The sequence below is a fragment of the Macaca thibetana genome, chromosome 19 (assembly GCF_024542745.1).
Source record: "Macaca thibetana thibetana isolate TM-01 chromosome 19, ASM2454274v1, whole genome shotgun sequence".
Lineage (NCBI taxonomy): Eukaryota > Metazoa > Chordata > Mammalia > Primates > Cercopithecidae > Macaca > Macaca thibetana.
The window spans coordinates 4,934,514-4,960,525 of record NC_065596.1 but is presented as its reverse complement, the minus strand read 5'-3'; the positions used below and the strand labels follow the sequence as shown (position 1 = coordinate 4,960,525).

The following is a 26,012-nucleotide window of genomic DNA, read 5'->3' as shown; positions in this document are numbered from 1 at the left end:
TTCGAATTCCTGAACTCAAGTGATCTGCCTGCCTCGGACTCGCAAAGTGTTGGGGTCACAGGCGTAAGCCACCGTGCCCAGCCCTTGGCTGTGTCTTTTGGCAAGTGACATCCATGTGGGCCTCAGTTTCCTTTTCTATAAACTCCTACTTTACGTGGAGACAGGTGACCCTCGCCCCACCCCTGGCTGTTCCATCCTTAAAAGATGTGGACGGGGAGGCGCTGGGGTCCACTTGCTTCCCCACCCATCATCACAGCACCATCACGACCCACGAACAACAGAGCTCCTTCGAGCTGGCCCATACTGGGGAGCCCAAAAGGTCCAGGTTCGAATCCTCCCGACTCCCTTTTGGGTCTTGGAGCAATAACCTCAACAAGCCTGACTAAAATAGGGTACCCGCGCCCGCCTTCCCCGGAAGGAGCGATCCCTTCTCCACTGGTCTGCAAATGGGGCCACCGTTAGAGCCAGGTGCGAGGAACAGCGAGTTTATTGCAGGTTCCAACCGGGAACCCGGCACCCATCGTTGGTTGGGAAGGTACGCCCTCCGCGCAGAGGCTGAGCTTGTTCCGCGCAGGCGCAATGCTTCCGTCCCCTCTGGTCTCGCCTCTTTCGGGGCCTGGTCTGGGAAATCACGGATGCGCATGCGCCTCCAGCTCTCGGGATGGCGGAGGACGTGGATTCCGAACAGGGGCAACTGCCGACTTCCCCGTGGGAAGGAAGGGAGGGAAGCGGCAGGGAGAAGGCGCATGCGCAGTAGCACGCGGCAGCTTCGCATGTTCCCGCTAAGCTCGCCTCTTGCGCGTGCGCCGCGCTGGCCCAGTGCCCTCGGGGGCAGGAATGGCTGGAACCCCGGGTTCTAGCCAGAGTCCCCGGTGCGCAGCCAGCAGTTGCGCGCTACCTGGCCCGCCGAGGGCCTGGCGGACGGGCTGAACTGCAGCAGCTCGGCGATCAGGGCCTTGCAGCGCTCGGAGAGCTCGAGGCCTTCGGGGTAGAGCACGCCGCGCTTCTGGCGCCGGGGCAGGCCGGCAATGTCCGAGTCGTCGAAGGGCATGCACCCGGTGACCATGACGTAGAGCACGACGCCCATGCTCCACACATCATACTTCTTGGGGTCGTAGGGGATGCCCAGGAGCACCTCGGGTGACGCGTAGGCGGCTGAGCCGCAGTAGGTGGTGCTCAGGTCTGGGTAGCCATGGGCCTGGCGGCCGAACCCGAAGTCGGTGAGCTTGACGCGGCGCTCGTCCGGGCTCAGCAGCACGTTTTCGCACTTGAGGTCGCGGTGCACCAGGTGGTGATCGTGCAAGTAGCGCACGGCGCCGGCGATCTGCGCGAAGAGGTCGCGCGCCTGCACTCCGGGGATGCGCCCGTTGCGCTGCACGGCTTGCAGCAGGTCGGTGGCAGCCGCTTCCATCACGATGTACAGTTTCCCGTTGCACACCTCGATGAACTCGAAGACGTGCACGATGTGCGGGTGTCGCACGCCCCGCAGGATGGACAGCTCTCGCGGCAGGAACTTGTTGACGAAGTCCGGGGGCGCTCGCCGCCGGTCCACCACCTTGATGGCCACGGTACCCTTGTACTTCTTGGATGTGGCCACCTTCACCTTGGAGTAGCTGCCCTCTCCAATTGTGCGGCCCAGCTTATACCCGAGTTCGCTCAGAAGTTTGTCTCCCGACATGGTGGCGCCTGGGGCGCACGGGGAGCAGGAGGCGGCTGCTGTCGGGGGGCGGCCGGACTCCAATCTCGGGTCTAAGCCATGGCGCTTGGCACCTACACCCCCGCACCCCCATGTGCCCACTGCCAGGCATTGGCCGCTGTTGTGCCTTTTATTGCCCCGTAACAATTTTTGCCTTGTGAAGTGACCACGGGCGTCACTCCGCCTTAGGGTGGGGGTCCAGGACCCCGCCCCGGGGCCACCCTAGCCTCCCTGCTTTGTGACTCATAATCACCTTGAATGGTCAGTTTCCGATGAGAGGCCACTAGCAAGGGATACCCACCACCACCAGGGAGCAGCATCCGTTCCGGGGATTGGGGTGAGTCCGAATTCGAGCAGCAGCTGCTCCCCAACATCACGTACCCAGCCCGTGACTACGTGGAGCCCTGGGCTTCCCGTAGAGTCCCTAGACGGAGCGAAAACGGGAAAAGGGGCCTTAACTGGGGCCCCTGGCTCCCTCGGGCGCTCGGAGTTTCTGACTGGCCTGCGCAACACCCCAGAGGCAAGGCGAACGCGAGGGCCTTTGATGCAAGAACCAAGGCAATTCACACCCTGTCTGGGAGAAAGAGGGAATAAAGACTCCTCAGCTACAGCCTGGCAGCGTATTCCGACCCAGGGTCCGCCGCCGGAGCTTTCCTGCGCTGTCGCGTAGTTACACTAGTGTCCGAGGCTTTCCAGGGCTGCGGCGGGCCAACTCGAGTGCTTCCGCCACACTCATCATGGCGGTGGCAGTATGTCACTTCCGCCTGGGACCGGAAGTGTGGAATACTGCCAGCATGGAGATGCCGAAGGTGAAGCAGGACATGCCCCCGCCGGGGGGCTATGGGCCCATCGACTACAAACGAAACTTGCCGCGTCGAGGACTGTCGGGTCAGTATCACTCTGGGCCGGGGTCTCAGAGTGGGTACTCGGGGCTCGGGGGCGGGGTTCCGGGGACACAAGCGGGCCTCAGTTTCCCTGGCGGTGAGACCGGAGGCTGAGCTCGAGAATCCTCCATAGCTTCTGTAATAACGTCAAGTGCTGCAGTTTGTTGAGCGCTTTTCCAGCTCCGCTTCCTTCTCGTAACAGCCCAGGAAATCGGTCCCTCTAATTATTTACATTTTACAGTGGGTTAAACTGAGGCATGGTCTGCGCTCTGGCCCTCAGCCACCCTTGGATTTCTCAGATGGGGAAACTGAGGCCCAAAAGAGGCCACGGCTCCCCAAGGCAAGGCTGAGGCCGCAACCTGGAACTTGGAGGGAATTTACAAGATGTTCTATAAAGTGGTTCCCTGCAGGCAGCCCCCGCCTCCATGGTGTCCCAGGAATCCGTATTCTTAAAGTTTTCAAATTGTTTTCATTTATGTATTTTTTTTTTGAGACGGAGTTTTGGTCTTGTTGCCCAGACCGGAGTGCAATGGCGCCATCTCGGCTCACCGCAACCTCTGCCTCCTGGGTTCAAGCAATTCTCTTGCCTCAGCCTCCCGAGTAGCTGGGATTACAGGCATGTGCCACCACGCCTGGCTAATTTTGTATTTTTAGTAGAGATGGGGTTTCTCCACGTTGGTCAGGGTGGTCTCCAACTCCCAACCTCAGATGATCGGCCCACCTCGGCCTCCCAAAGTGGTAGGATTACAGGCGTGAGCCACCATGCCCGTCGTAAAGTTTTCAAATGTTTTAAGTAACACGTTAAATTTTGTTATGGGGCTCAACACAGAAAAATGAAAAAGACTTGAAAGGCACCCATACTCAGTCCCCAGGGTTAACGGACAAATACAAACTTTTAAACGTAATTTAAGGGTGAATACATACATTCCTTTTTTTTTTTTTTTTTTTTTAAAGACAGGGTATGGTTCTGTTGCCCAGGCTGGAGTGATCTCTTGGCAACCTCTGCCTCCTGGGCTCAAGCCATCTTCCCACCTCAGCCTCCCAAGCAGCTGGGATTATAAGCCTGCGCCCAGCTTTCTGTATTTTCTGTAGAGATGGGGTCTTGCCATCTTGCGCAGGCTGGTCTTGAACTCCTGGGCTCAAGTGATCCACCCACCTCAGCTTTCCAAAGTTTTCATGCCTATGGGACTATAGGCATGAGCCACCGGGCTCAGCAGAATGCATGTCTCTTAACAAATTAAACTTTACATTTAAATTACATGTTATGCACATTATGCCTCAATTTTAACACATACAAAAAATGAACATAGTAATTAAAAATGTAATGATTCAGATAGTAGAAAAGTCAATGTGAGGTGAAAAGCCCTCCCCAGCTGCTTCTTGGTTTTTTGTCTTTTTTTGTTTTTGTTTTTTTTATAAGATGGAGTCTCGGTCTGTTGCCCAGGCTGGAGTGCAGTGGCGTGATCTCGGTTCACTGCAAGCTCCGCCTCCCGGGTTCATGCCTCAGCCTCCCAAGTAACTGGGACTACAGGTGCCCGCCACCACGCCTGGCTAATTTTTTGTATTTTTAGTAGAGATGGGGTTTCATCGTGTGAGCCAGGATGGTCTCAATCTCCTGACCTGGTGATCCGCCCGCCTTGGCCTCCCAAAGTGCTGGGATTACAGGCGTGAGCCATGGCTCCCGGCAGTTTTTAATTTTTTATTTCTACTTTTTGTAGAGACAAGGGTGCAGCTATGTTGACCAGGCTGGTCTCAAACTCCTGGGCTCAAGTGATCCTCCAGCCTCAGCCTCCCAAAGTGCTGGAATTACAGGCTTGAGCCACCGTGGCCAGCCTCCTCTTGTTTTTCTTGTATCCAAGAACTGAGATTGGCAGACTTTTTCTTTTTTTTTTTTTTTGAGATGGAGTCTCGCTCTGTTGCCCAGGCTGGAGTGCAGTGGCACGATCTCGGCTCACTGCAAGCTCCGCCTCCCGGGTTCACGCCATTCTCCTGCCTCAGCCTCCCAAGTAGCTGGTCCTACAGGCGCCTGCCGCCACGCCCGGCTAATTTTTTGCATTTTTAGTAGAGACGGGGTTTCCCCATGTTAGCCAGGATGGTCTCGATCTCCTGACCTCATGATCCACCCGCCTTGGTCTCCCAAAGTGCTGGGATTACAGGCGTGAGCCACAGCGCCTGGCCGGCAGACTTTTTCTATAAAAGGGACAGATGACAAGTATTCTGGATTTGGCTGGCCAGAAAGTTTCAGTTACTGAGACAACCATTTACAAACGGAAAGTGTTCTTAGCCTGGGGGCTATACAAAAACAGACGGCCTCTGAGCCAGGTGTCTCATGCCTATAATCCCCACACTTTGGGAGGTTGAGGCCAGAGGATGACTTGAGCCCAGGAGTTTGCGACCAGCCGGGGCAACATAGTGAGACCCCCACCTCTACCAAAAATTAAAAAAAAACAAAAATAGGCTTCAGGCTAGATCCGGCCCATTAGTTCTGTCCCAGAACACATTGGAGGAATATAATGCATTCTGGGTTTCCTCATTTTTTCTTTTTTCTTTTCTCTTCTTTTTTTATTTTTATTTTTTTGAGACAGTCTCATTCTGTCCCCCAGGCTAGAGTGCAGTGGCCTGATCTTGGCTCACTGCAACCTCCACCTCCTGGGTTCAAGCAATTCTCCTTTCTCAGCCTCCTGAGTAGCTGGGACTACAGTTGGACGCTACTACACCCGACTAATTTTTGTATTTTTAGTAGAAACGGGGTTTCACCATATTGGTCAGGCTGGTCTCGAACTCCTGACCTCAGGTGATCCACCCACCTTGGCCTCCCAAAGTGCTCATTTTGCAGGCATGACCCACCACGCCTGGTGTTTTTTGTTTGTTTGTTTGTTTTGTGTGTTTTTTTTTTAGACCAAGTCTTGCTCTGTTGCTCAGGCTGGAGTGCAGTGGCACGATCTCAGCTCACTGCAACCTCTGCCTCCCAGGTTCAAGCGATTCTCCTCCCTCGGCCTCCCTAGTAGCTGGGATTACAGGTGTACGCCACCACGCCTGGCTACTTTTTTTTTTTTGAGATGGAGTTTTGCTCTTATTGCCCAGGCTAGAATGCAGTTGTGCAATCTCGGCTTACCACAGCCTCCGCCTTCTGGGTTTAAGCGATTCTTCTGTCTCAGCCTCCCGAGTAACTGGGATTACAGGCATGTGCCACCATGCCCGGCTAATTTTTTGTATTTTTAGTAGAGATGGGGTTTCTCCATGTTGGTCAGGCTGGCCTCGAACTCCAGATCTCAGGTGATCTGCCTGCCTTGGTCTCCTGAAGTGCTGAGATTACAGGTGTGAGCCACTGGGCCTGGCCTAATTTTTTTTTTTTTTTTTTGTATTTTTAGTAGAGACAGGGTTTCGCCATGTAGGCCAGGCTGGTCTCAAACTCTTGACCTCAGGTGCTCCCCCTGCCTCAGCCCCCCAAAGTGCTGGTATTACAGGCATGAGCCATTGCGCCTGGCTGAGTCTCCTTCTTCTCAGGTGTAACCCTGGCTACCCCACCCCTTCAGGTGTGCAGCACAAGATTTCTTTCCAAATGTGCACCTGTGTGACCTGCAGCCAGACCAGGCCACAGAAAGACCCCAGCCCTGGAGGCTCCCTGAGTTCCCCACTTCCAGCATCTCATTTTTGTATAAATACCCTGGTCCTCTCCCAGTTCACCACAGAGCAGTGACCCCCCTGTGCCAGATACTGCCCTGAATACCACTGCCTGGGGTTGTGTCTCCTCATGGTGTGGACTTTTGTTACAGCACATACACCCCCACCCCAGCCTTTCCCATCAGAGGAGTGAGGAGGATCCCCTGTGCTGGTGTGCTCTTTGTTTATGGCCCTGCTTTCATTGTTGAGTGAGCACATCGTGCCGGGCCCTGTCCCCAAGCCCTCACAGCTGAGCTGAAGAGATGCAACACATCATGCCAGGATTTCTAGTTGTTGGTGAGACCTGGGATAACCTGGGCCCACTTAAGCCAGGATGTGCCAGGAGGACCTCTCTGAGAAGAAGTCTGCTCTGCAGAAAAAGAGCTAGTACGCAGGCCCCTCCTCGTCTCCCTCCTCTGTCCTCTTCCCCTGCCTCTCCTGAGCTATGTTCCACAGTGGCCCTCCCACCAGACCTACCTTCTCTGCTCCTGTCCAAGGCCTGGTGACCCCAAGCCTGGCACCCACTCCCCTCTGTCTGCCTGGGTCAGCCATTCACTCACTGCCAGCATCCCAGGACATGATGGGCTGGCTCAGGCCGCTTTTTGTTACTTATTATTATTTTTTTTGAGACAGAGTCTGTCTCTGTCACCCAGGCTGGAGTGCGGTGGCACGATCTCGGCTCACTGCAAGCTCCGCCTCCTGGGTTTACGCCATTCTCCTGCCTCAGCCTCCCGAGTAGCTGGGACTATAGGTGCCCGCCACTACGCCCGGCTCATTTTTTGTATGTTTTAGTAGAGACGGGTTTTCACCGTGTTAGCCAGGATGGTCTCAATTTCCTGACCTCGTGATCCGCCTGCCTCAGCCTCCCAAAGTGCTGGGATTACAGGCGTGAGCCACAGCGCCCGGCTGGTTCAGTCCCCTTTTAATCCATGTCGCTCCTGAAATGTCTTCCATCCCACCTCCTCCACTATCTCCCACACCCAGTTCTCCTGTCCCCACTCCCTCCTGAGCCTAGCAGGCAGCCCTTTCCTTTTCATCTTGTGTCTTTAATATATTTATTGAGGTTCCCATACCATACCATACAACTCGCCCATTTAAAGTCTGTCCAATGTAATGGCTGGGAGTGGTGGCTCATGCCTGTAATCTCAGCCCTTTGAGGACCTGAGCTCAGGAGTTGGAGACCAACCTGGCCAACATGGCAAAACCCTGTCTCTACTAAAAATACAAAAGTTAGTCGGGCGTGGTGGTGCACACCTGTAATCCCAGCTACTTGGGAGGGTGAGGCAGGAAAATTGCTTGAATCTGGGAGGTGGAGGTTGCAGTGAGCCAAGATCTTGCCTCTGCACTCCAGCCTGGGCAACAGAGCGAGACTTCATCTCAATGATAATAATAATAATAATGAAGTGTGCCCAGTATATTGATTTTTTAGTATATTCACAGAGTTGTGTGGCCATTGCCATGATCAGAATTTAGACCACTTTCATCACCCAAAAGAAACCCTGTCTTCCCTATTAGCAATCATCCCACCCCTGGCAAACACTAATCTGCTTCCTTTCTCTCTGGATTTGCCTGTTCTGGGCATTTCATATCAATGGAGCCATAGACTGTGTGGCCTTTTGTCTCTGGCTAATTAATACCCATTGTGGGCCGGGCGCGGTGGCTCAAGCCTGTAATCCCAGCACTTTGGGAGGCCGAGACGGGCGGATCACGAGGTCAGGAGATCGAGACCATCCTGGCTAACACGGTGAAACCCCGTCTCTATTAAGAAATACAAAAAAAAACTAGCCGGGCGAGGTGGCGGGCGCCTGTAGTCCCAGCTACTTGGGAGGCTGAGGCCGGAGAATGGCGTGAACCCGGGAGGCGGAGCTTGCAGTGAGCTGAGATCCGGCCACTGCACTCCAGCCTGGGTGACAGAGCGAGACTCCGTCTCAAAAAAAAAAAAAAAAAAAAAAAAAAATACCCATTGTGTGGATGCACCAGGTGTTGTGTTTTCATTTGTTTTTTGATGGGCACTTGGGTCGTCTGCCTACTCTTCAGCTGCTGTGAATAATGTGAGTACTGCTGCCATGAGGATTTTCGCTGTACAGGTGTTTATATGGCTATAGATTTTCATTTCTCCCATGTGAACTTTCCCTTAAGAGACAAACCACTGGATCTTATGGTAACTTCGTGTTTAACATTTTGAGGAACTGCCGAATTGTTTTCCAAATTGACTACACCATTTTGTGTTTCCACCTGCAATGTATGAGAGTCCCAATTTCTCCACATCTCAACAACACTGATTATTTTCCATTTTTTTGATCATAGCCACCGTCCTAGTGCATGTGAAACTGTATTTCATTATGGTGGAGTTTTTTAGAAATTCTTTTTGGGGTTTTTTTGCTCAGTTTTCTGGGCATTGATCGTTGATTTGCATTTCACTGCTGGCTGATGATGTCGAACATCTTTTCATGTGTTTTATTATTTTTATTTTTTATTATTTTTTTCAAGAGATGGGGTCTCAATGTTGCCCAGGCTGGTGTCAAACTCCTGGGCTCAAGCTGTCCTCCCGCCTCGGCCTCCAAAGTGCTGAGATTCTAGGAGTGAACCACCACCTTTGCATGTGTTTATTGGCCATTTGTATATCTGTCTTGGAGAAATGTCTTTTCAAATCCTTTATATATTTTTAATAGGGTTTTTTTTGTTTTGTTTTGTTTTCTACAGGCACCTGCCACCGTGCCTGGCTAACGCCCGGCTTAGTAGGGTTTTTTAAATTATGGAATTATTGAGTTGTAAGAGTATGTGTCTATATGTTGTCTTCTCAGCTAATTGACAGTTTCATTTACAGCACAAAAGTTTTTAATTTCATTGAAGTCTGGGCCGGGCACGGTGGCTCACGCCGGTAATCCCAGCACTTTGGGAGGCTGAGGCAGGCAGATCACTTGAGGTCAGGAGTTTGAGACCAGCCTGGCCAATGTGGCAAAACCCCGTCTCTACTAAAAATACAAAAATTAGCCGAGGGTGGTGGCTCGCGCCTGTAGTCCCAGCTACTTGGGAGGCTGAGGCAGAACAATCATTTGAACCCAGGAGGCAGAGGTTGCAGGGAGCTGAGATCACGCCACTGCACTCCAGCCTGGACAACAGAGTGAGACTCCGTCTCAAAAATATATGTATAATAATAATTTCAGGCCGGGCGCGGTGGCTCAAGCCTGTAATCCCAGCACTTTGGGAGGCCGAGACGGGCGGATCACGAGGTCAGGAGATCGAGACCATCCTGGCTAACACAGTGAAACCCCGTCTCTACTAAAAAAATACAAAAAACTAGCCGGGCGAGGTGGCGGGCGCCTGTAGTCCCAGCTACTTGGGAGGCTGAGGCAGGAGAATGGCGTGAACCCGGGAGGCGGAGCTTGCAGTGAACTGAGATCCGGCCACTGCACTCCAGCCTGGGCGATAGCGCGAGACTCCCTCGCAAAAAAAAAAAATAATAAATAATAATAATAATTTCAATGAAGTCCAATTTATGTATTTTTCCTTTTGTCACTTGTGCTTCTGGTGTCATGTCTAAGAAACCTAGTTTGAGGCCGGGCGCGGTGGCTCACGCCTGTAATTCCAGCACTTTGGGAGGCCGAGGCGGGCGGATCACAAGGTCAGGAGATCGAGACCACGGTGAAACCCCGTCTCTACTAAAAATACAAAAAATTAGCCAGGCGCGGTGGCAGGTGCCTGTAGTCCCAGCTACTTGGGAGGCTGAGGCAGGAGAATGGCAGGAACCCGGGAGGCGGAGCTTGCAGTGAGCCGAGATCGCGCCACTGCACTCCAGCCAGGGGGACAGAGCAAGACTCTGTCTCAAAAAAAAAAAAAAAAAAAAAAAGAACCTAGTTTGAGGTCACAGAGACTGACTTTTACATTTTCTTCTAAGAGTATATAGTTTTAGCTCTTACGCTTAGTTCTTTGATCCTTTTGAGTTAATTTTTGTGGATGGGATAAGGAAGGAGTGCATCCTCATTCTTTAGCATGTGGCCGTCTGGTTATCCCATTTGTTGAAAAGACTGTTTTCTCCCCCATTGAATTATCTTGGCACCTTTGTCCAAAATCAATTGACCATAAATGTGAGGGTTTATTTCTGGACTCTCAGTTCTGTTCCATTGATGAACATCTCTGTCCTATGCCAGTGCCACACTGTCTTGTACACACAGCTGTGGGATAAGTTTTGAAATAGTATATAGTGTGAGTCTTCCAACTTTGTTCTTTTTCAAAATTGTTTTGGCTATTCTGGTCCCTTGCATTTCCATATGAATTTCCCAACCTGCTTGTCAGTTTCTGCAACAGGAAAAGAAATGGTTGGCATTCTGATGGGGATTGCATTTCGGATCTGTATCAGTTTGGACAGCGTTGCCATCTGCACAGTGCTAAGTGCTCCAATTCTTGAACACAGGATGTGTTTTTATTTATTTTGGTCTTCTCTAAGAATGGCCAAGGCCGGGTGCAGTGGCTCATACTGGTAGTTCCAACACTCTGGGAGGCTGAGATGGCAGGATTGCTTGAGGCCAGGAGTTCAAGACCAGCCTGGGCAACATAGCAAGACCCTGTTTCTATGAAAAAATATATGTTTTTCCTTTTTTCTTTTTTTGTTTTTTGAGACAGAGTTTTCTCTGTCACCTAGGCTGGAGTACAGTGGTGCCATCTCAGCCTACTGCAGCCTTGACTTCTTGGGCTTAAGTGATACTCCCGCCTCAGCTACCAAAGTAGGTGGGACCACAGATATGTGCCACCACATCTAGCTAATTTAAAAATATGTATTTTGGGCCAGGCATGGTGGCTCAAACCTGTAATCCTAGCACTTTGGGAGGCCAAGGCAGGTGGATTACGTGAGGTCGGGAGTTCAAGACCAGCCTGGCCAACATGGTAAAACCCCGTCTCTACTAAAAAATATAAAAATTTAGCTGGGCACGGTGGTGCGCATCTGTAATTCCAGCTGTTCAGGAGGCTGAGGCAGGAGAATCACTTGAACTTGGGAGGCGGAGGTTGCAGAGAGCTGAGATCGCACCACTGCACTCTAGCCTGGGCTACAGAGCGAGACTTTGTCTCAAAAAATAAAATAAAATATGTATTTTGTAAATGTTTCACTATGTTTCACAGGCTAGTCGCAAACTCCTAGTCAAGCAGTCCTCTCGCCTCAGCCTCCCAAAATGCTGGGATTACAAGCGTGAGCTGCTGCACCCAGGTGAAAAAATTTGATCCCACCACTGCACTCCAGCCTGGACAACAGAGAGAGGCCCGGTCTCCCAAACCAAAAAGAAAAAGAATGGTCTGCACACCCTTTTGTGCATGCCCTTCACCATGTTCCCCACCAGACTAGCAGTTCCTGAGACATAGACTCTGAGGCCTGGGGCCTTGACCCCTCTGTGGTCAGTGAGGAGGAAGAGCCCTGCACAGGCTGCATGCAAATACAAGAGGCCCTGCATTGTTTCTGTCATCTCATACATCTCTGTGCTATGCCAGTGCCACACTGTCTTGTACACACAGCTGCGGGATAAGTTTTGGAATTTCTTTCTTTTTTGGAATTTATCTTGCAGATGGAACTGCATTTGAGTGCGCAGGTGTGAGGGTGCAGGTTCTCCCCAAGGGTCCATTTTCTGCACCAGAAGGCTTAGGGCAGCCCAGGTCTGTCCCCTGGGTTCTCTGTAGCCGTTGAAAAGAACGAGATGGCCGGGCGCGGCGGCTCACGCCTGTAATCCCAGCACTTTGGGAGGCCAAGGCTGGCGGATCATGAGGTCAGGAGATCGAGACCATCCTGGCTAACACGGTGAAACCCCTTCTCTACTAAATATACAAAAAATTAGCCGGGCGAGGTGGCGGGCGCCTGTAGTCTCAGCTACTCGGGAGGCTGAGGCAGGAGAATGACGTGAACCCGGGAGGCGGAGGTTGCAGTGAGCCGAGACTGCGCCACTGCACTCCAGCCTGGGCGACAGAGCAAGACTCCATCTCAAAAAAAAAAAAAAAAAAAAGAAAAAAAAGAAAAGAACAAGATATGCCCAGTACAGTGGCTCACGCCTGTAATCACAGCACTTGGGGAGGCCAAGGCAGATGGATCACGAGAGGTCAGGAGTTCGAGACCAGCCTGGCCAATATGGTGAAACCCCGTCTCTACTAAAAATACAAAAATTAGCCAGGCGTAGTGGCGGGCGCCTGTAGTCCCAGCTATTCAGGAGGCTGAGGCGGAAGAATCGCTTGAACCCAAGAGGCAGAGGTTGCAGTGAGCCGAGATCATGCCACTGCACTCCAGCCTGGGTGACAGAGTGAGACTCCATCTCAAAAATAAATAAATTTTTAAAAAAGAAAAGAACGAGATATTGCCAGCCTAGGCAACATAGCGAGACCCCATCTCTAAAAAAATTAGTTAGCTGAACATGGTGGCACACACCTGGGGTCCCAGTTACTCGGGAGGGTACTCCAACTCACTTGAGCCCAGGAGTTGGAGGCCGCATTGAGCCATGATCGCGCCCCTGCACTCCAGCCTGGGTGACAGAGTGAGACCTTGTCTCAAAACTAAAAACCAAAACAAAGAAAACAAAAAAGAACAAGGCAGCTGATGAAACCTCCCATGTGCTGGACAGGAGACTGAGAGCTGGGAGCTGGCCCTGAGCATCCCGGGCCTCTCGAGAGACGTGCCTCTGAGCCCGGACCCAGCACACCCTCATTACCTGTAGCATGGAAATGTCTTACCCCTGACTTAGGCTTCTAACAGGTTAAATAACCAGGTGCAAACTTGAGCCAGTTTCTCACTTGTCTCTGGGTCTAGCAGAGGTAGCTCACAAGCTCTATGCTGGAGCAGAGCTGAAAGCAGAAGTACAGGACAGGCGCAGAGTAGCCCGAGCAGGCGTAGAGCAGGGCCCAGTGTCCTGGAGGCGTGGAGATGGCCTTGCCTTCCACCTGCTGGTCGTTTCCTGAGTGTTGACTGGAGCCCGGCCTGCCTGATCTTGTCATTCGTCCCCGCAAGCGTGAAGCCTCTCCAGAGAAGAGACTGGGGCTGGAAGGATCTGGAGGGTGCAGGGTGAGCCTGGGAGCCAGACCCCAGGCAACCCAGGCCTCCCTGAAGACCCCAGTGGGCCCCCAGCCTGTCAGTCAGGATTAGAGCAAGGCCCCACTGGTGCTCAGTAAATATTCATGATAGCCTCTGTCCTCCCTGGGGTGCAGGGCAGGGGGCTTGACCCTGCAGAGCAAAAGAGGTAGCACGGCCACCCCTAGGGCCCAGGGGGTGGCTGGGCAGCCCCCGCAAGGCACTGCCTGTCCCTGGCAGCTGTGTGCAGCCCCTGCAGGGCAGCACGCGGAACTGTGGCCCAGGTGGCCGGGAGCCACCATGGACACTGTCAGAGTCACCCTCCTACTTGGGGGCCAGCCTGCTGCCCAGGGTCCAAACAGCCTTCTAGAAGATGATGGAGCCGGAGCCCCCCAGCAACCACCATCTAGATCTTCAGGCCTCCTGAGGTCGATGCCCAGCGTGTACCTTTCAGAAAACCCCTGGCACGGGGGCAGAGGTGTCACAGTCCAGGCAGCCTCACTCCTGAGAAAAAAAGCTGCCGTTGTCCCTTGACTGCAGAGTGGGCAGCGCCTGGAACAGCCACAACAGCCGCTGGGAGCTGTGGAGGAGGGTGTCTGAGTGGGGGCTGGCCCGCTGAGCAGCGCCTCTCTCCACAGGCTACAGCATGCTGGCCATAGGCATTGGAACCCTGCTGTACGGGCACTGGAGCATAATGAAGTGGAACCGTGAGCGCAGGTAAGGCCCCCGGTGGGCGTTGTCTGAAAGTCGTCCTGGCCAGTTGTCAGGATCCTGTAGCATTCTGCTGTTGCCTGTGCTGGCAAGGGGTGAACTGGCCCCTTGAACTTGGGCGTGCAATCTCAGGCCCCAAAAAGTGCAGATCCAGCACTTCCATTTCTAGGCTCTGTCCTCCAGATGTCTCCATGCCTGTAATCCCAGCACTTTGGGAGGCCAAGGTTGGAGCATTGCTTGAGCCCAGGAGTTCAAGACCAGCCTGGGGAATAGAGCGAAACCCTGTCCCCCCGCCCCGTGCAAAAAAATGTGTCTAGTGAGGAGGGCTGGGACCCACGGATCCAGGTTAGCGACAGGATATGAGTGGGGGGCCTGCCTTGGGCCTTCTAAGCAGAATTTTGTCAGAGGTGACCAGGCTCAAACCAGACCACACCAGGCAGTGGCCGCACAGGGCCAGATGAACTAGGGCCAGGCGCCCCCCTCTCCCTGTGTCACAGGCTGGGCGCTGCTTCCCCACACCCCCCTCCACCCGACACAGGCCAGGCAAGGCTGGAAGATGGGGGTCATTGCAGGGAACTTGGAAGCTGCCAGAAAGCAGGGAGAAGAAAGGATTGTGGCCCCGCCTGCCCCAGCCTCACACACTGTGATTATTTTGAGAGACAGGGTACATGGTTTTGTGAGGCCCAGAACCCCGTGATGAAGGCCACCCCCTCCTTCATCGCAGTCATCAGGCAGAGTTATTTTTAGGATAAAAAAGTTTTTAATTGCAAAGAAAGTAGAAAGCCAGCAGTCTTGTGGGCAGTCACTCGTGCAGCTACCTGCACACGCCCTCCTCTCAGGCTCCTGGTGGGCTCTGCCCACGACCCTCACCCTGCTCGCTGCCTGCCTCCCGCCCCGCCCCCCCCAGCTATTCCCCCAGCTCCCCATTCCCTGCCTCTTCCCCCAGCAGCACTCTGACCCCCGAGGCTGGTGCTGCCTATGCTCCCCTGACCCAGCCTGGTCTGACCTGAGTGTGGGTTTCGGGCTTTCACAGGCGCCTACAGATCGAGGACTTCGAGGCCCGCATCGCGCTGATGCCACTGTTCCAGGCAGAAACTGACCGGAGGTAGCACTGCTGGGGCCAAGATCGGGAGGTCACTGGCCTGAAGGCCCCAGGCTGCAGGGCCTGACCTGCATCCCCGAAGGTGGCCAGAATGCCCATGGGGGCCATTGCCATGTGCCGTCAGCTGCATCCTCAGAGAGGCGTGGAGACTTAGTGGAGACCCAAGGGGGTGAAACGGAAGGCTTCCTGGAGGAGGAGGCAGCACTGGGGCTGGGGCAGGAGAAAAGCTAGGAGTTTGCCGGGGGAAAGGGAGACAGGGTCGGAGGGAGGCTTGAAGGGGTGCCACCAGGGGCCCTAGGCAGGGGCCTCTCAGGGCACTGAGGCCCCACCCCCACCATCGGCCCCATCCCCACAGGACCTTGCAGATGCTTCGGGAGAACCTGGAGGAGGAGGCCATCATCATGAAGGACGTGCCCGACTGGAAGGTGGGTCCCCGGCTAGGAGGGCAGGGGTGCCAGCCACGGCAGAGACAGGGCCTGGGGTTGGGGAGCTCTCACAGCTTTCTATAGAAACCCCAGGACCAAGGCGGTGGTGGGTGCTGGGTCCCAGGAGGGAAGGCTGTAGCGCCTGGCCATGCATAGGGGCCACTGGTCCTGGGGGATGGGTCCCAGCAGGCTGTATGTGGGTGGCTGTGCCTCTACCCATACCCCACTGTCCCCACAGGTGGGAGAGTCTGTGTTCCACACAACCCGCTGGGTGCCCCCCTTGATCGGGGAGCTGTATGGGCTGCGCACCACGGAGGAGACTATCCATGCCAACTACGGCTTCATGTGGTATACCTAGGCCCTGTGCCCTCCGGCCACCTGGATCCCTGCCCCTCCCCACTGGGATGGAATAAATGCTCTGCAGACCTGGCCTGCCTGTTTTCCTGGGGACTGGGGGAGAGAAGGAGGAGAGGGCCCAGCTAGGCACCACCAGCTCACATGTAGCATGGGGACGGAACAGATGCGATACAGGGTGGCCTCAAAACACACCTAGGGGCTGCCCCTGGATCCACCACCAGCCTCCTCTCTGCCTCGGATATGCCCGGACTCTCCTGCCTCCCTGTTGAAACCCTGCCTGTCAGCAGCCCGCTCACCCCTCCAGGCTGGGGGCCCCTGGGTCAGCTTTGGGTCAGACCTTCTCCACGGAGGTCTGGGGAATGAGAGGAGCCTTGACCTCCCGGATGCAAGTGATCCTCCCGCTTCAGCCTCCCGCGTCACTGCAATTACAGGCGTGAACCACCATACCCTGTGCGGCCCCGCCAGTTGTAGGCATGGCGAGGGTATTTGGCTGCGGAGGGGCTCCTCGCTCCCTGAGAGGGAAGCTCAGAGACACAGGGATATCTGCAGGGAAACCAAGTTGGGTGAGGCAACCAAGATTGGCCAGGTGACTCTGCTATGGGATCCTGGCAGTTCCGCTCCTGGCACGAAAGGGTTAAGTCCGTCTGAGTCCACCGACCAATGGTGACGCGCAGCGCCTTCGAGGCGCTTCCTGAGTGGCGGGCACGCAGGGTGGGCGGGAGGGAGGAGAATAGCGGGCACCCTCTCCCCCCCGGGAGTGTGCTTAAAAGGCGGTGGTGGTGGCGGCAGCGCCCGGTGCCCCGGCTGACCTCGGCCATGAGCAGCGCAGCCGGCCCAGACCCGTCGGAGGCGCCCGAGGAGCGGCGTTTCCTCAGGTCAGCGGGGGAGAGGGACTCTGGAGACGGGCTTGGCTCTCATGGGGCCAGGAGCAGCCAGTAGGACCGGAGGCAGAGGCATAGCTGGGACAGAATGGGGTCCGGGGACTGGAGACGGGCACAGCCAGGATGGAGGTTCAGCGGCAGAGGCATGACCACGGTGGGGAATCGCAGGCAGGGATATGGCAAAGAGGAGCCTGGGAATCCCGGGAATCCGAGACCCGCCTGGTATCTTGCTGGAGACACTGAACTGCGTTGCTGGGGAAACTGCCTCCGGGGGCAACCCCGCCCCTCATGAATGATTCATCAACAGCGCTGGTCACTCCCACACAGAACCCCAACCGTGACCCAACCCCACTCTCCATCTCTCCCAGGGACCTTGGAGCTGCAGCCCCAACTTCCCGACATGGGAAGAGCTGAGCTGAGCTCAAATGCTACCACCTCCCTTGTCCAGAGGAGGAAACTGAGGCCTGGGGAAGGCAGTCATGGCTAGAGCAGATTTGGAACACACTGGCTGTTTGCCAGAGGTTGGTGAATTTGGGATCTGAAACTAGCGCCATAGCTGTGACTCCCACCTCATCCTCCTCAGCCTTTGTGACATGGGACCCCAGGCAAGGCTGTGGACCTCACTGTGAACCAGATGCATCCAGCAGCTCCTGCCCACTGCCCACCTAGCAGGGCACATGTCCCCTCAGCCAGTGTCCAGACTCAGACTAGGGAATAGTGTTCTAGGAGCTGGAGCCGGGACTTCAACTGGTGTGGGGGGCCTCAAATGCTAAGTGAAGGGAGCGATGGGGCTCTCAGGGGTGGGTAGGAGCGAGAACCTAGTGGAGAACCAGCTGACAAGGCTGGAGACACAGAAGGGCCTCTTAGGCATGGTGAGGAGTTTGGAGCTTGAATGTTCCCAGAGCCCTCGGGAGCCATCAGCAGGTTTGGGATCCTGTGATGCAATCTGGTGTTCAAGTTTTCAAAGCACCCTAGGCTCGTGTTGAGTTTTGGAGGCAGGAGACTGGTGTGTGTGGCCCTGTGGTGGTCTGGTGGGCAGAGGTGTGAGGAGGAGAGAAGCAGGTAGGACTGAGGCAGGGTGAGTGTGGCATGGGCACCCTGGCCTGAGGTTTCACCTCCCAGAGAGCCCCCTCCTGGAAGCATTTGGGGAGTGTCAGGCCCAGTTCCCTTTGGACCCAGGCCACCTCAGGCTTCCTGGGTCTGACAGGGAAATCCTTGGGGCCTTGAAGCTTCTCTCATCTGGAGGCTGAGATTGGGGGGAGCAAAAGGCACCTCTAAACACCCTCAGAATCCCACAACAGCAGAATGGACCTGTCCTGCCTGCCACCCTCCTCCACCAGGCTCCAATTCCCATGAAACTTCCCCCCCCAACCCACAGCTGCTGCTGCGCCCCACCCCCAGGTTCCTAACCTGGACAACCCTCTGCCCACAGAGCCCCCATTATCATTTTAATGACCAGTTAGGCAGGAAGAGAATGTTCCAAGTGGCTTCCAGAGACCAAAGCTTTGGGACAGAAGAAGAGAAATGCATCACCATCCCGCTCTCCACTTCCTCCCCACACCCTCCTGCAGGGGCAGCAGTCAGAGCTGTCACAAGATGGAGGTGGAGGAATGAGCCATGTTCCCAGCCTGCCAGATTCCTCACCCGGAATGCAAACGCACCTTCTCCTATGTGCTTTCCTGGGAGCTGTGCTGGCCTTCCGGGGGAGACTCTTTGTCTGACTTCACCATGAGCTCCTTTTCCCCACCCCGTCCTTCAACTTCATCCTGTGTCAGCTGCAGACAGGCTGAGGTTTGAATTTGGCTCTAGTTACTGGGGTGTCCTGGGTTCACACTGGGTGTGATTTTTCTGCCCTGAGCCTCCATCTCCCCATATGTGTGGACCCCCGGAGTGTCCTCCTTACCATGTTCCTCAGTCTGGCATTTGAGGCCCTGCCTGCCCTGTCCCCTTGATCACTCTGCTTCAGCCTCCCTTCTGCCCCTCAAACATACTAGGCTCCTTCCCACCCGAGGGCCTTGGCTTTTGCTGTTCTTGCCCCTGCATTACCTCCCACGATGTGCCAGGCCGCCTCCTCCAGGAAGCCCTCGCTGACTCCCATCCCATAGCAGTCCTTTCTCCTGCAATCTACCTACCCGGCCTTATCATGCTGCAAAATTGGCCAGAGGGCAGTCATCTCCCATTCAAAGAATTGAAGTAAAGAACCTCAGGATTCATCCCCCCAAACCTCCACCGTCTGTAGGTCTGGCTCTACATCTTTGTTCATGTCCTGTGGCTCTGGAGACACCAAGGGGGAAAGACCCGGTTTCCTGACTTGCTTCCTGCATGACCCTGGGCAAGCCACTCGGCTTCTCTGAATCATTAGTTGTTTTTCCAACTTTTGTAGGCCTGGCTCTTTTTATTGTTTATGTTTGTGTTTTTTATTATTATTTTAGAGACAAGGTCTTGTTCTGTCGCCCAGGCTAGAGCGCAGTGGCGTGATCATAGCTCACTGCAGCCTCCACCTCCCAGATTCAAGTGATCCTCCTGCCTCAGCCTCCTGGGTCACTGGGATTACAGGTGTCCATCACCACGCCCTGCCTAGCCCCACCAATTGTGTAGGTCACCCCAATATTCAGTTTTGCTCTAAGAGGTGGAGATGGACCCCAATCACTCAGTGAAGTGGATGACAGAGCTTCGCCTCAAGCTAAGTGGCCCCATTTCTCTGGCAACAAATAACCTTTTTTTTTTTTTTTTTTTTTGGAGACAGTCTCACTCAGTCGCCTGGGCTAGAGTGCAGTGGCACGATCTCGGCTCACTGCAACCTCCGCCTCCCAGGTTCAAGCGATTCTCCTGCCTCAGCCTCCCGAGTAGCTGGGACTACAGGCGCCCGCCACCACGCCCGGCTAATTTTTGTATTTTTAGTAGAGACAGGGTTTCACCACCTTGGGCTGGAATTCCTGACCTCAAGTGATCCACCTGCCTCATCCTCCTGTAGTGCTGGGATTACAGATGTGAGGCACCGCGCCCGGCCTGACCACAGATAATCTAATTATGTCACTGCCCCTGAAAATCGGTCACCAAAGGGCCTCCTAGCCCCAGGCCCCAAGGCCACCCCGCTGATTGTGCCATCAAACTCTGCAGCCTTAAAAACCCATGGACGCCAGATGCCCCCCGTCCTGTCCGCCCCTTCCAGCGTCCTGAAGCTTGTTCAGTGGCTCCCACTGCCTGAAATCAGCCCATCGCCCCCATCGAAGTCCTTCATGTTCCATTCCCCTTGGTTCCTTCCGCCTTGGGAGCTGGGGACGTCTAGATCCGGTTCCGTGTCCCACGGTTTGGAGCAGTAGAACCAACGCGCGCGGCCAGCGCATCTTCTGCCACCAGAGGGCGCCCGCGCCTAGGGCTTTGGCTCCCACACCGCAGCCCGCCAGGCCTCGATTCAACCCGCGTGTCGTACTGTGAAACTGAGGGCATCCCCAGCTCAAGGCTGCAGACGCTACTCGGGGGTACAGGTTGGGAGGGTGGCTTTGGGACCGGGTTTAGAAGCTTGGCGGAACATTTCTGGCTCCACCTGAGGCTCTGTGTGTGTCTCTGAGTGTCCCATCCCACTCTGTCCCCAGCACCGCGGAGGCAGCCGCCCTGGAGCGGGAGCTGCTGGAGGATTATCGCTTTGGGCGGCAGCAGCTCGTGGAGCTGTGCGGTCATGCTAGTGCTGTGGCTGTGACCAAGGTACCTGACCCCTGACCCCCAACCCTGACCCCAACCAGGCGGCCAACTCTCTTGAGCTGCATGACTCCAGTGACCAGAGTGGTCCAGCCCTCAAGAACCCCCTTTTTGCTTGGGCCTACTCCAGTCTGATGGGTAAACTGAGGCCCAGAGAGGCTCATGGCTGGTACAGGCCAGACGGGGATCTGAGACCCCTGGTATCAGAGAAGGCCAGAGCAGAGGTTATTGCAGGGACAGTGCCGCGACCCTGGAAGTGCAGACCCCTCCTGCACATGTGGCCCGCCTGCTTCTCCCACCTCCTGGGTCTTGGGCACCAGGGACATCTGCTCCTGCAATCTGAACACCCCTAAACAACCCCGTTCTGCAGGTGGGGAAACTGAAGCTCAGGTGGTGAGGGGCCTGCCCTGGGTCACAGGGGGATGGAAGCAGAGCTGCAACCCGGGTGTGTCTGGCTCTGGAGTAAACCCTCACACCTCGAGGGGCCAGGAGGATGACACAAGGGTGATAGCAACAATCATACTATGGAGTGCTTCACCGTGCAGCCAGCCGTGCTGGGCCTCAGTTTCCTCCTCTGCAACAGGATAATAAATGGTACTGATGAGTCAGTCCCTAAACTCGAATGCCTCAGAAAACACCCACACAGAAGGCTCTAGCCTGACTGCCTCCTCTTCCTCCCCCTCCATCCTCATCCCCCTCGCCTTTCTCCTCCTTCCTCCTCCTCCTGCCGCCTCCTCTCGCCCTCCTCCTCCTCCTCCTTTCTCTCTCCCTCCTCCTCCCCTTCCACCCCTTTCTCCTCTCCTTTCTCCTTCCTCTCCCTCCTCCTCCCCTCCTGTTCTGCTTCCTCCTTCCCACTTTCCCTACCTACTACCCCTCCTCCTCCTCCTCCCCATTCTCCCCCTCCTCCCTCCTCCTCCTCTTTTTCTTCTTATTGCCACGGTATACTTTTTAAAAACTCAGGGTTTTTCTTCATGTAGACTTAAATGTTTGTATTTCCAAATGAAATAGATCCCAGGTGAGGCGCCCAAAGAAGGAAAATCAAAATCCCAGAAAGAAACCCAGGTAGTCACCACTCCCCCGGCGCTCAGTGGCCAGCCATCGGGTTTTTGCACTGAAAGCCCCTTGTCTGTCCAGGAGCCCCTCAGTCCCAGTCTTGGGTCTTGGGCTGTGGGCCTGGCGTGACTGGGGTCACAGGCATGTTCATGGCAGGTCAGGACTGTGCTAAGCCCTTGGGGAGGAGACTTGAACGGGGAATAATCTGCCGTCTGTGTTGGAGCTTAAAGGACAGCCGGGCTCAGGAGACACCCAGTGTGCCTGTCAGCCGGTGGCACTGTCATCGCATTTGATAAAGGCCAAGCTGAGGCTGGGAGAGGAGAAGGGGCTGGGGCCACGCAGAGTCAGGGCGGGGCTGGGGCTGAAATGCCTGTGTTAGAGATGCATACATGCCACAGAGACAACCAGAGACACGGAGCCCCAGAGATGGAGACAGAGACACAGAGACACAGAGTCTGAGAGATGCAGACACAGAGATGGCCAGAGACAGATGGAGAGAGACAGAGACAGACAGAGACACAGAGAGTCTGAGAGATACAGAAACAGCCAGACAGGTGGGGAGAGAGACATGAAGAGAGCCAGAGACATACAGGGAGACAGAGACACGGAGAGTCTGAGAGATACACAGAGACACAGAAACAGCCAGAGAGAGACAGGCCCCAGGGCATCATGGGTAAGGTTGGGCTCCCCTACTCTGGGGCCTCCGGGAGGGGCTGAGGTCTGGAAACATGGGCGGGGGCAGGCCCGCGGTGAGAAAGGTGGAAGAATGTCTGCAGCTCAGGCGGAGAATAAACAAACCACACTCCCGGTGACGGGCAGTGGCCGGACGCACGTTTTTCCTGCACCGACCTGGCAGAGCCTGAGACCAACCGGGCGTCTGCATCTCCGACGGGGAAACTGAGGCCCCAAGAGGCCCAGCCCCTTATCCAGAACACCTCACCTCCTATCCTATCCCACTGCCTCCAGGCCCAAGCCCCATCCCTTCCTCTACTCTGGGCCTCAGTTTCCCCTCCAGGCAAGGAGGAATCTGGACTGTGCCTGTACCTTTGCTGTACCCCCCCCTCCACCAGGCGTTCCCGTTGCCCGCTCTCTCCCGGAAGCAGAGGACGGTGCTGGTCGTGTGTGGCCCGGAACAGAACGGAGCAGTGGGGCTGGTCTGTGCCCGTCACCTGCGGGTGTTTGTAAGTAGCCAGGACCCCTTCGACCTCCCAGAGTCCCTGCCCCCGCGGAAATCACTGCCTTCTTTTGATAGCGTCCCAGCGGGACATCGACGCAGGGCCAGGTTGTAGAATATGCCCAGGGCTTGTCCCAGGTAGGGTCTGGTGCTGGTGACCAGGTCAGGGAAGCCTGGGAGGGCCTCCAGCCCGGACTCCCTCTTCCTCCACCCCCAGGAGTACGAACCCACCATCTTCTACCCCATGCGCTCGCTGGACCTGCTGCATCGGGACCTGACCACCCAGTGTGAGAAGATGGACATCCCCTTCCTAAGCTACCTGCCCACTGAGGTCAGCGCTGGGTGGCAAGTGAGGGGGACATGGTGTGCCGTGGCCCCGAGCCGCCCTGACCCTGCCTGCCATCCCCAGGTGCAGCTCATTAACGAAGCCTACGGGCTGGTGGTGGACGCCGTGCTGGGCCCCGGCGTGGAGCCGGGCGAGGTCGGGGGCCCCTGCACTCGCGCGCTGGCCACGCTCAAGCTGCTGTCTATCCCCCTCGTGAGCCTGGACATCCCCTCAGGCATGCCGGGCAGAGGGGGGCACAATGGGGCTTGGAGGGCTTGGGTGGAGTCCCCCGTGCCCCAGCTCCTGGCGGACCCTGCCTGTCTGAACCTGTCTCCCCAGCTTGGATGGACCCACACTTGGCTGAGGCTAAGGGTCACACCCATCCCTCAGATGGGGAAGATCGAGGCTGCCACCCCAGGTGACCCCAGGTCTCCTCCTTCCCCCACCCCAGTGCCCAGCCCACATGCCCTCTGCCCACCCCTGGCCCAGTCTCCTGGGCAGACGTGAGCTCACTCGGCAAAGGCCGCGCCCGCCCTGGCCGCCGCCCCACGCCTGTTGGAACCATTAGGCGACAGGCAGACGGAACAAACAGCCGCTGGCCAGCCGGACCCTCCGTGGGGGTGGCTGGACTCCGGGGGATGTCCCCTGGCTCTCGGGATCCCAGGGACATCCCAGCAGGGTGCCGCAGAGCAGGGGCACCAAGGGAGGAGGTGTGCTGTCTGATCTGAGCGGCGAGGCTGCAGGCTCAGCCCAGGACAGAGAGGGTGGCTCTGTCAGGTCAGAGGGGATGGTTAGGAATCTCTAGTCTGAGGGTGGTGGCTATGGTCAGAGAAGGATTAAAGTCTGAGGGAGAATCCAGTGGCTTCTGGTGAGTGGCCCCAGAATCAAGTCAGAGATAGGAGAGAAGGCAAGGCTCCTAGGCTGAAAGTGGAGGCTCATTCAAGAGGTGATGGAGGCTGGGCACAGGGCTCAGGCCTGTATCCTAGCACTTTGGGAGGTCGAGGTGGGCAGGTCACCTGAGGTCAGGAGATCCAGACCAGCCTGGCCAACATGGCGAAACCCAGTCTCTACACAATATAAACATTTGCTGGGTGTAGTGGTGCACACCTGTCGTCCTAGCTACTTGGGAGGCTGAGGCAGGAGAATGGCTTGAACCCGGGAGGCAGAGGTTGCAGTGAGCTGAGATCGTGCCACTGCACTCCAGCCTGAGCAACAGAGTGAGACTGTATCTTAAAAACAAACAGGCTGGGCGTGGTGGCTCACTCCTGTAATCCTAACACTGTGGGAGGCCAAGGTGGGCAGATCATAAGTCCAGGAGTTCGAGACCAGCCAGGCCAATATGGTGAAACTCCATCTCTACTAAAAATATAAAAATTACCCAGGTGTGGGGGCATGCGCCTGTAGTCCCAGCTACTTGGGAGGCTGAGATGGGAGAATTGCTTGAACCCGGGAGGCGGGGGTTGCAGTGAGCTGAGATCATGCCACTGTACTCCAGCCTGGACAACAGAGTGAGACTCCCTCTCAAAAAAAAAAAAAAAAAAAAAAGAAAGAAAGCCGGGCGCGGTGGCTCAAGCCTGTAATCCCAGCACTTTGGGAGGCCGAGACGGGTGGATCACGAGGTCAGGAGATCGAGACCATCCTGGCTAACACGGTGAAACCCCGTCTCTACTAAAAAATACAAAAAACTAGCCGGGCGAGGTGGCAGGCGTCCATAATCCCAGCTACTCGGGAGGCTGAGGCAGGAGAATGGCGAGAACCCGGGAGGCGGAGCTTGCCGTGAGCTGAGATCCGGCCACTGCACTCCAGCCTGGGCGACAGAGTGAGACTCTGTCTCAAAATAAATAAATAAATAAATAAATAAATAAATAAATAAATAAAGGTAATGTCTAATCTGCTGGTGAGGGTACCAATCTGGGAGTGAGGGTAGGGACCCTTCGGTCAGATGGAGGAGTTTCTAATCAAGTGAGCTCAAGTCAGGTGGGGAGGAGGACATGTCCTGTTAGAGGCAAGAACTTGGGGCAAGGAGACAAGTCCGACGTCAGAGGCTTGCCTGAGGCTGGAGGCCAGTTTGTGGTCTGAGTAGAGGACGGATATCTAGTCACGGGTGGAGGCTGGGGTCTGGCTGGGAGGTCTGGGAGGAAAGAGGCTCTAAAGTGGAGAGGCTGCAAGTTGATGCCGAGAGAGTTGTGGGGACAGGTACCAGGGCAGAAGGCAGAGGCACGGTTCTCATGGGAAAGGGCAGCAGGTGGAAATGGTGTCTGAAGACAGAGGCTGGGTCAGATGGAGGAGGGCGATTGAATGGTAGGATGGGAGCAGAAGCAGAAAAGTCTGAGTGCAGAAGCTCTGGTCTGATTTGGAGGGAAACGCCTCCAAAGACTGGGAGAGACTTGTCTGAGGGCGGAGGCAGAGTTCTAGGGGGAGACAAGTCTCACCAGGACCCACGTGTCAGAGAGAAGAGGCTGGGTCTGATGGGGGAGGGGAAGTGGGGGGTGGGGCAGCAGGACTCTGGTCTGAGAGCAGAGGCTCAGGGTTGGAGGGGAGAGGAGGAGAGGCAGGGCCAGGATGGACTCTAGGCTGAGGGCGGGCCACCCTCCCAGTTCCCAATCCCCCCGGACCCTTCTCCCTCAGGCTGGGACGCAGAGACCGGCAGCGATGCGGAGGACGGGCTGCGGCCTGACGTGCTGGTGTCTCTCGCCGCGCCCAAGCGCTGCGCCGGCCGCTTCTCTGGGCGCCACCACTTCGTGGCCGGCAGGTTCGTGCCCGACGACGTGCGCCGCAAGTTCGCCCTGCGCCTGCCAGGATACACGGGCACCGACTGCGTCGCGGCACTGTGACCGCCACCCGCGCCCACACCGCTGGGACCCGCGCCAATAAACAGCCCTCCCACCACCACCGCCTCGCCTCCGCCTCCTTTGTGCACCGGCCCGCCGCGGGGGGTGGGCACACTCGAAGAGGGACTTCACGCGATCCCTGGGTGATCCAAGGCGGGGAGCATGGAGAAGG

At 55.8% G+C, this 26,012-nt stretch overlaps 4 protein-coding genes across 4 annotated transcripts in view; 2 read left to right on the top strand and 2 right to left on the bottom strand.

The window, feature by feature from the left end:
* YJEFN3 (YjeF N-terminal domain containing 3) overlaps positions 1-25,903 on the top strand; it is a 49,453-nt gene extending 23,550 nt beyond the window's left edge. The window contains exons 2-7 of the mRNA XM_050769773.1: positions 16,631-16,752; positions 20,355-20,463; positions 22,581-22,691; positions 22,902-23,015; positions 23,094-23,244; positions 25,638-25,903. Coding sequence (XP_050625730.1) covers positions 16,694-16,752; positions 20,355-20,463; positions 22,581-22,691; positions 22,902-23,015; positions 23,094-23,244; positions 25,638-25,843 — 750 coding nt within the window. The 5' untranslated portion in view covers positions 16,631-16,693 and the 3' untranslated portion in view covers positions 25,844-25,903. The remainder of the gene's footprint in view (positions 1-16,630; positions 16,753-20,354; positions 20,464-22,580; positions 22,692-22,901; positions 23,016-23,093; positions 23,245-25,637) is intronic.
* The window catches only part of SUGP1 (SURP and G-patch domain containing 1), a 273,381-nt gene that overhangs the window by 242,955 nt on the left and 4,414 nt on the right, over positions 1-26,012 (bottom strand). The gene's annotated exons all lie outside the window — the stretch shown is intronic.
* Positions 470-1,925, bottom strand: TSSK6 (testis specific serine kinase 6). Its single transcript, XM_050769767.1, has one exon. It carries the CDS (start codon positions 1,676-1,678, stop codon positions 857-859), a length of 822 nt encoding a protein of 273 aa, XP_050625724.1. The 5' UTR covers positions 1,679-1,925; the 3' UTR covers positions 470-856.
* Positions 2,241-15,950, top strand: NDUFA13 (NADH:ubiquinone oxidoreductase subunit A13). The gene is given in 6 exon segments (XM_050769862.1): positions 2,241-2,282; positions 2,284-2,584; positions 13,921-13,999; positions 15,027-15,098; positions 15,451-15,520; positions 15,759-15,950. Coding segments are annotated over 6 exon segments (684 nt in total). The 3' UTR covers positions 15,879-15,950.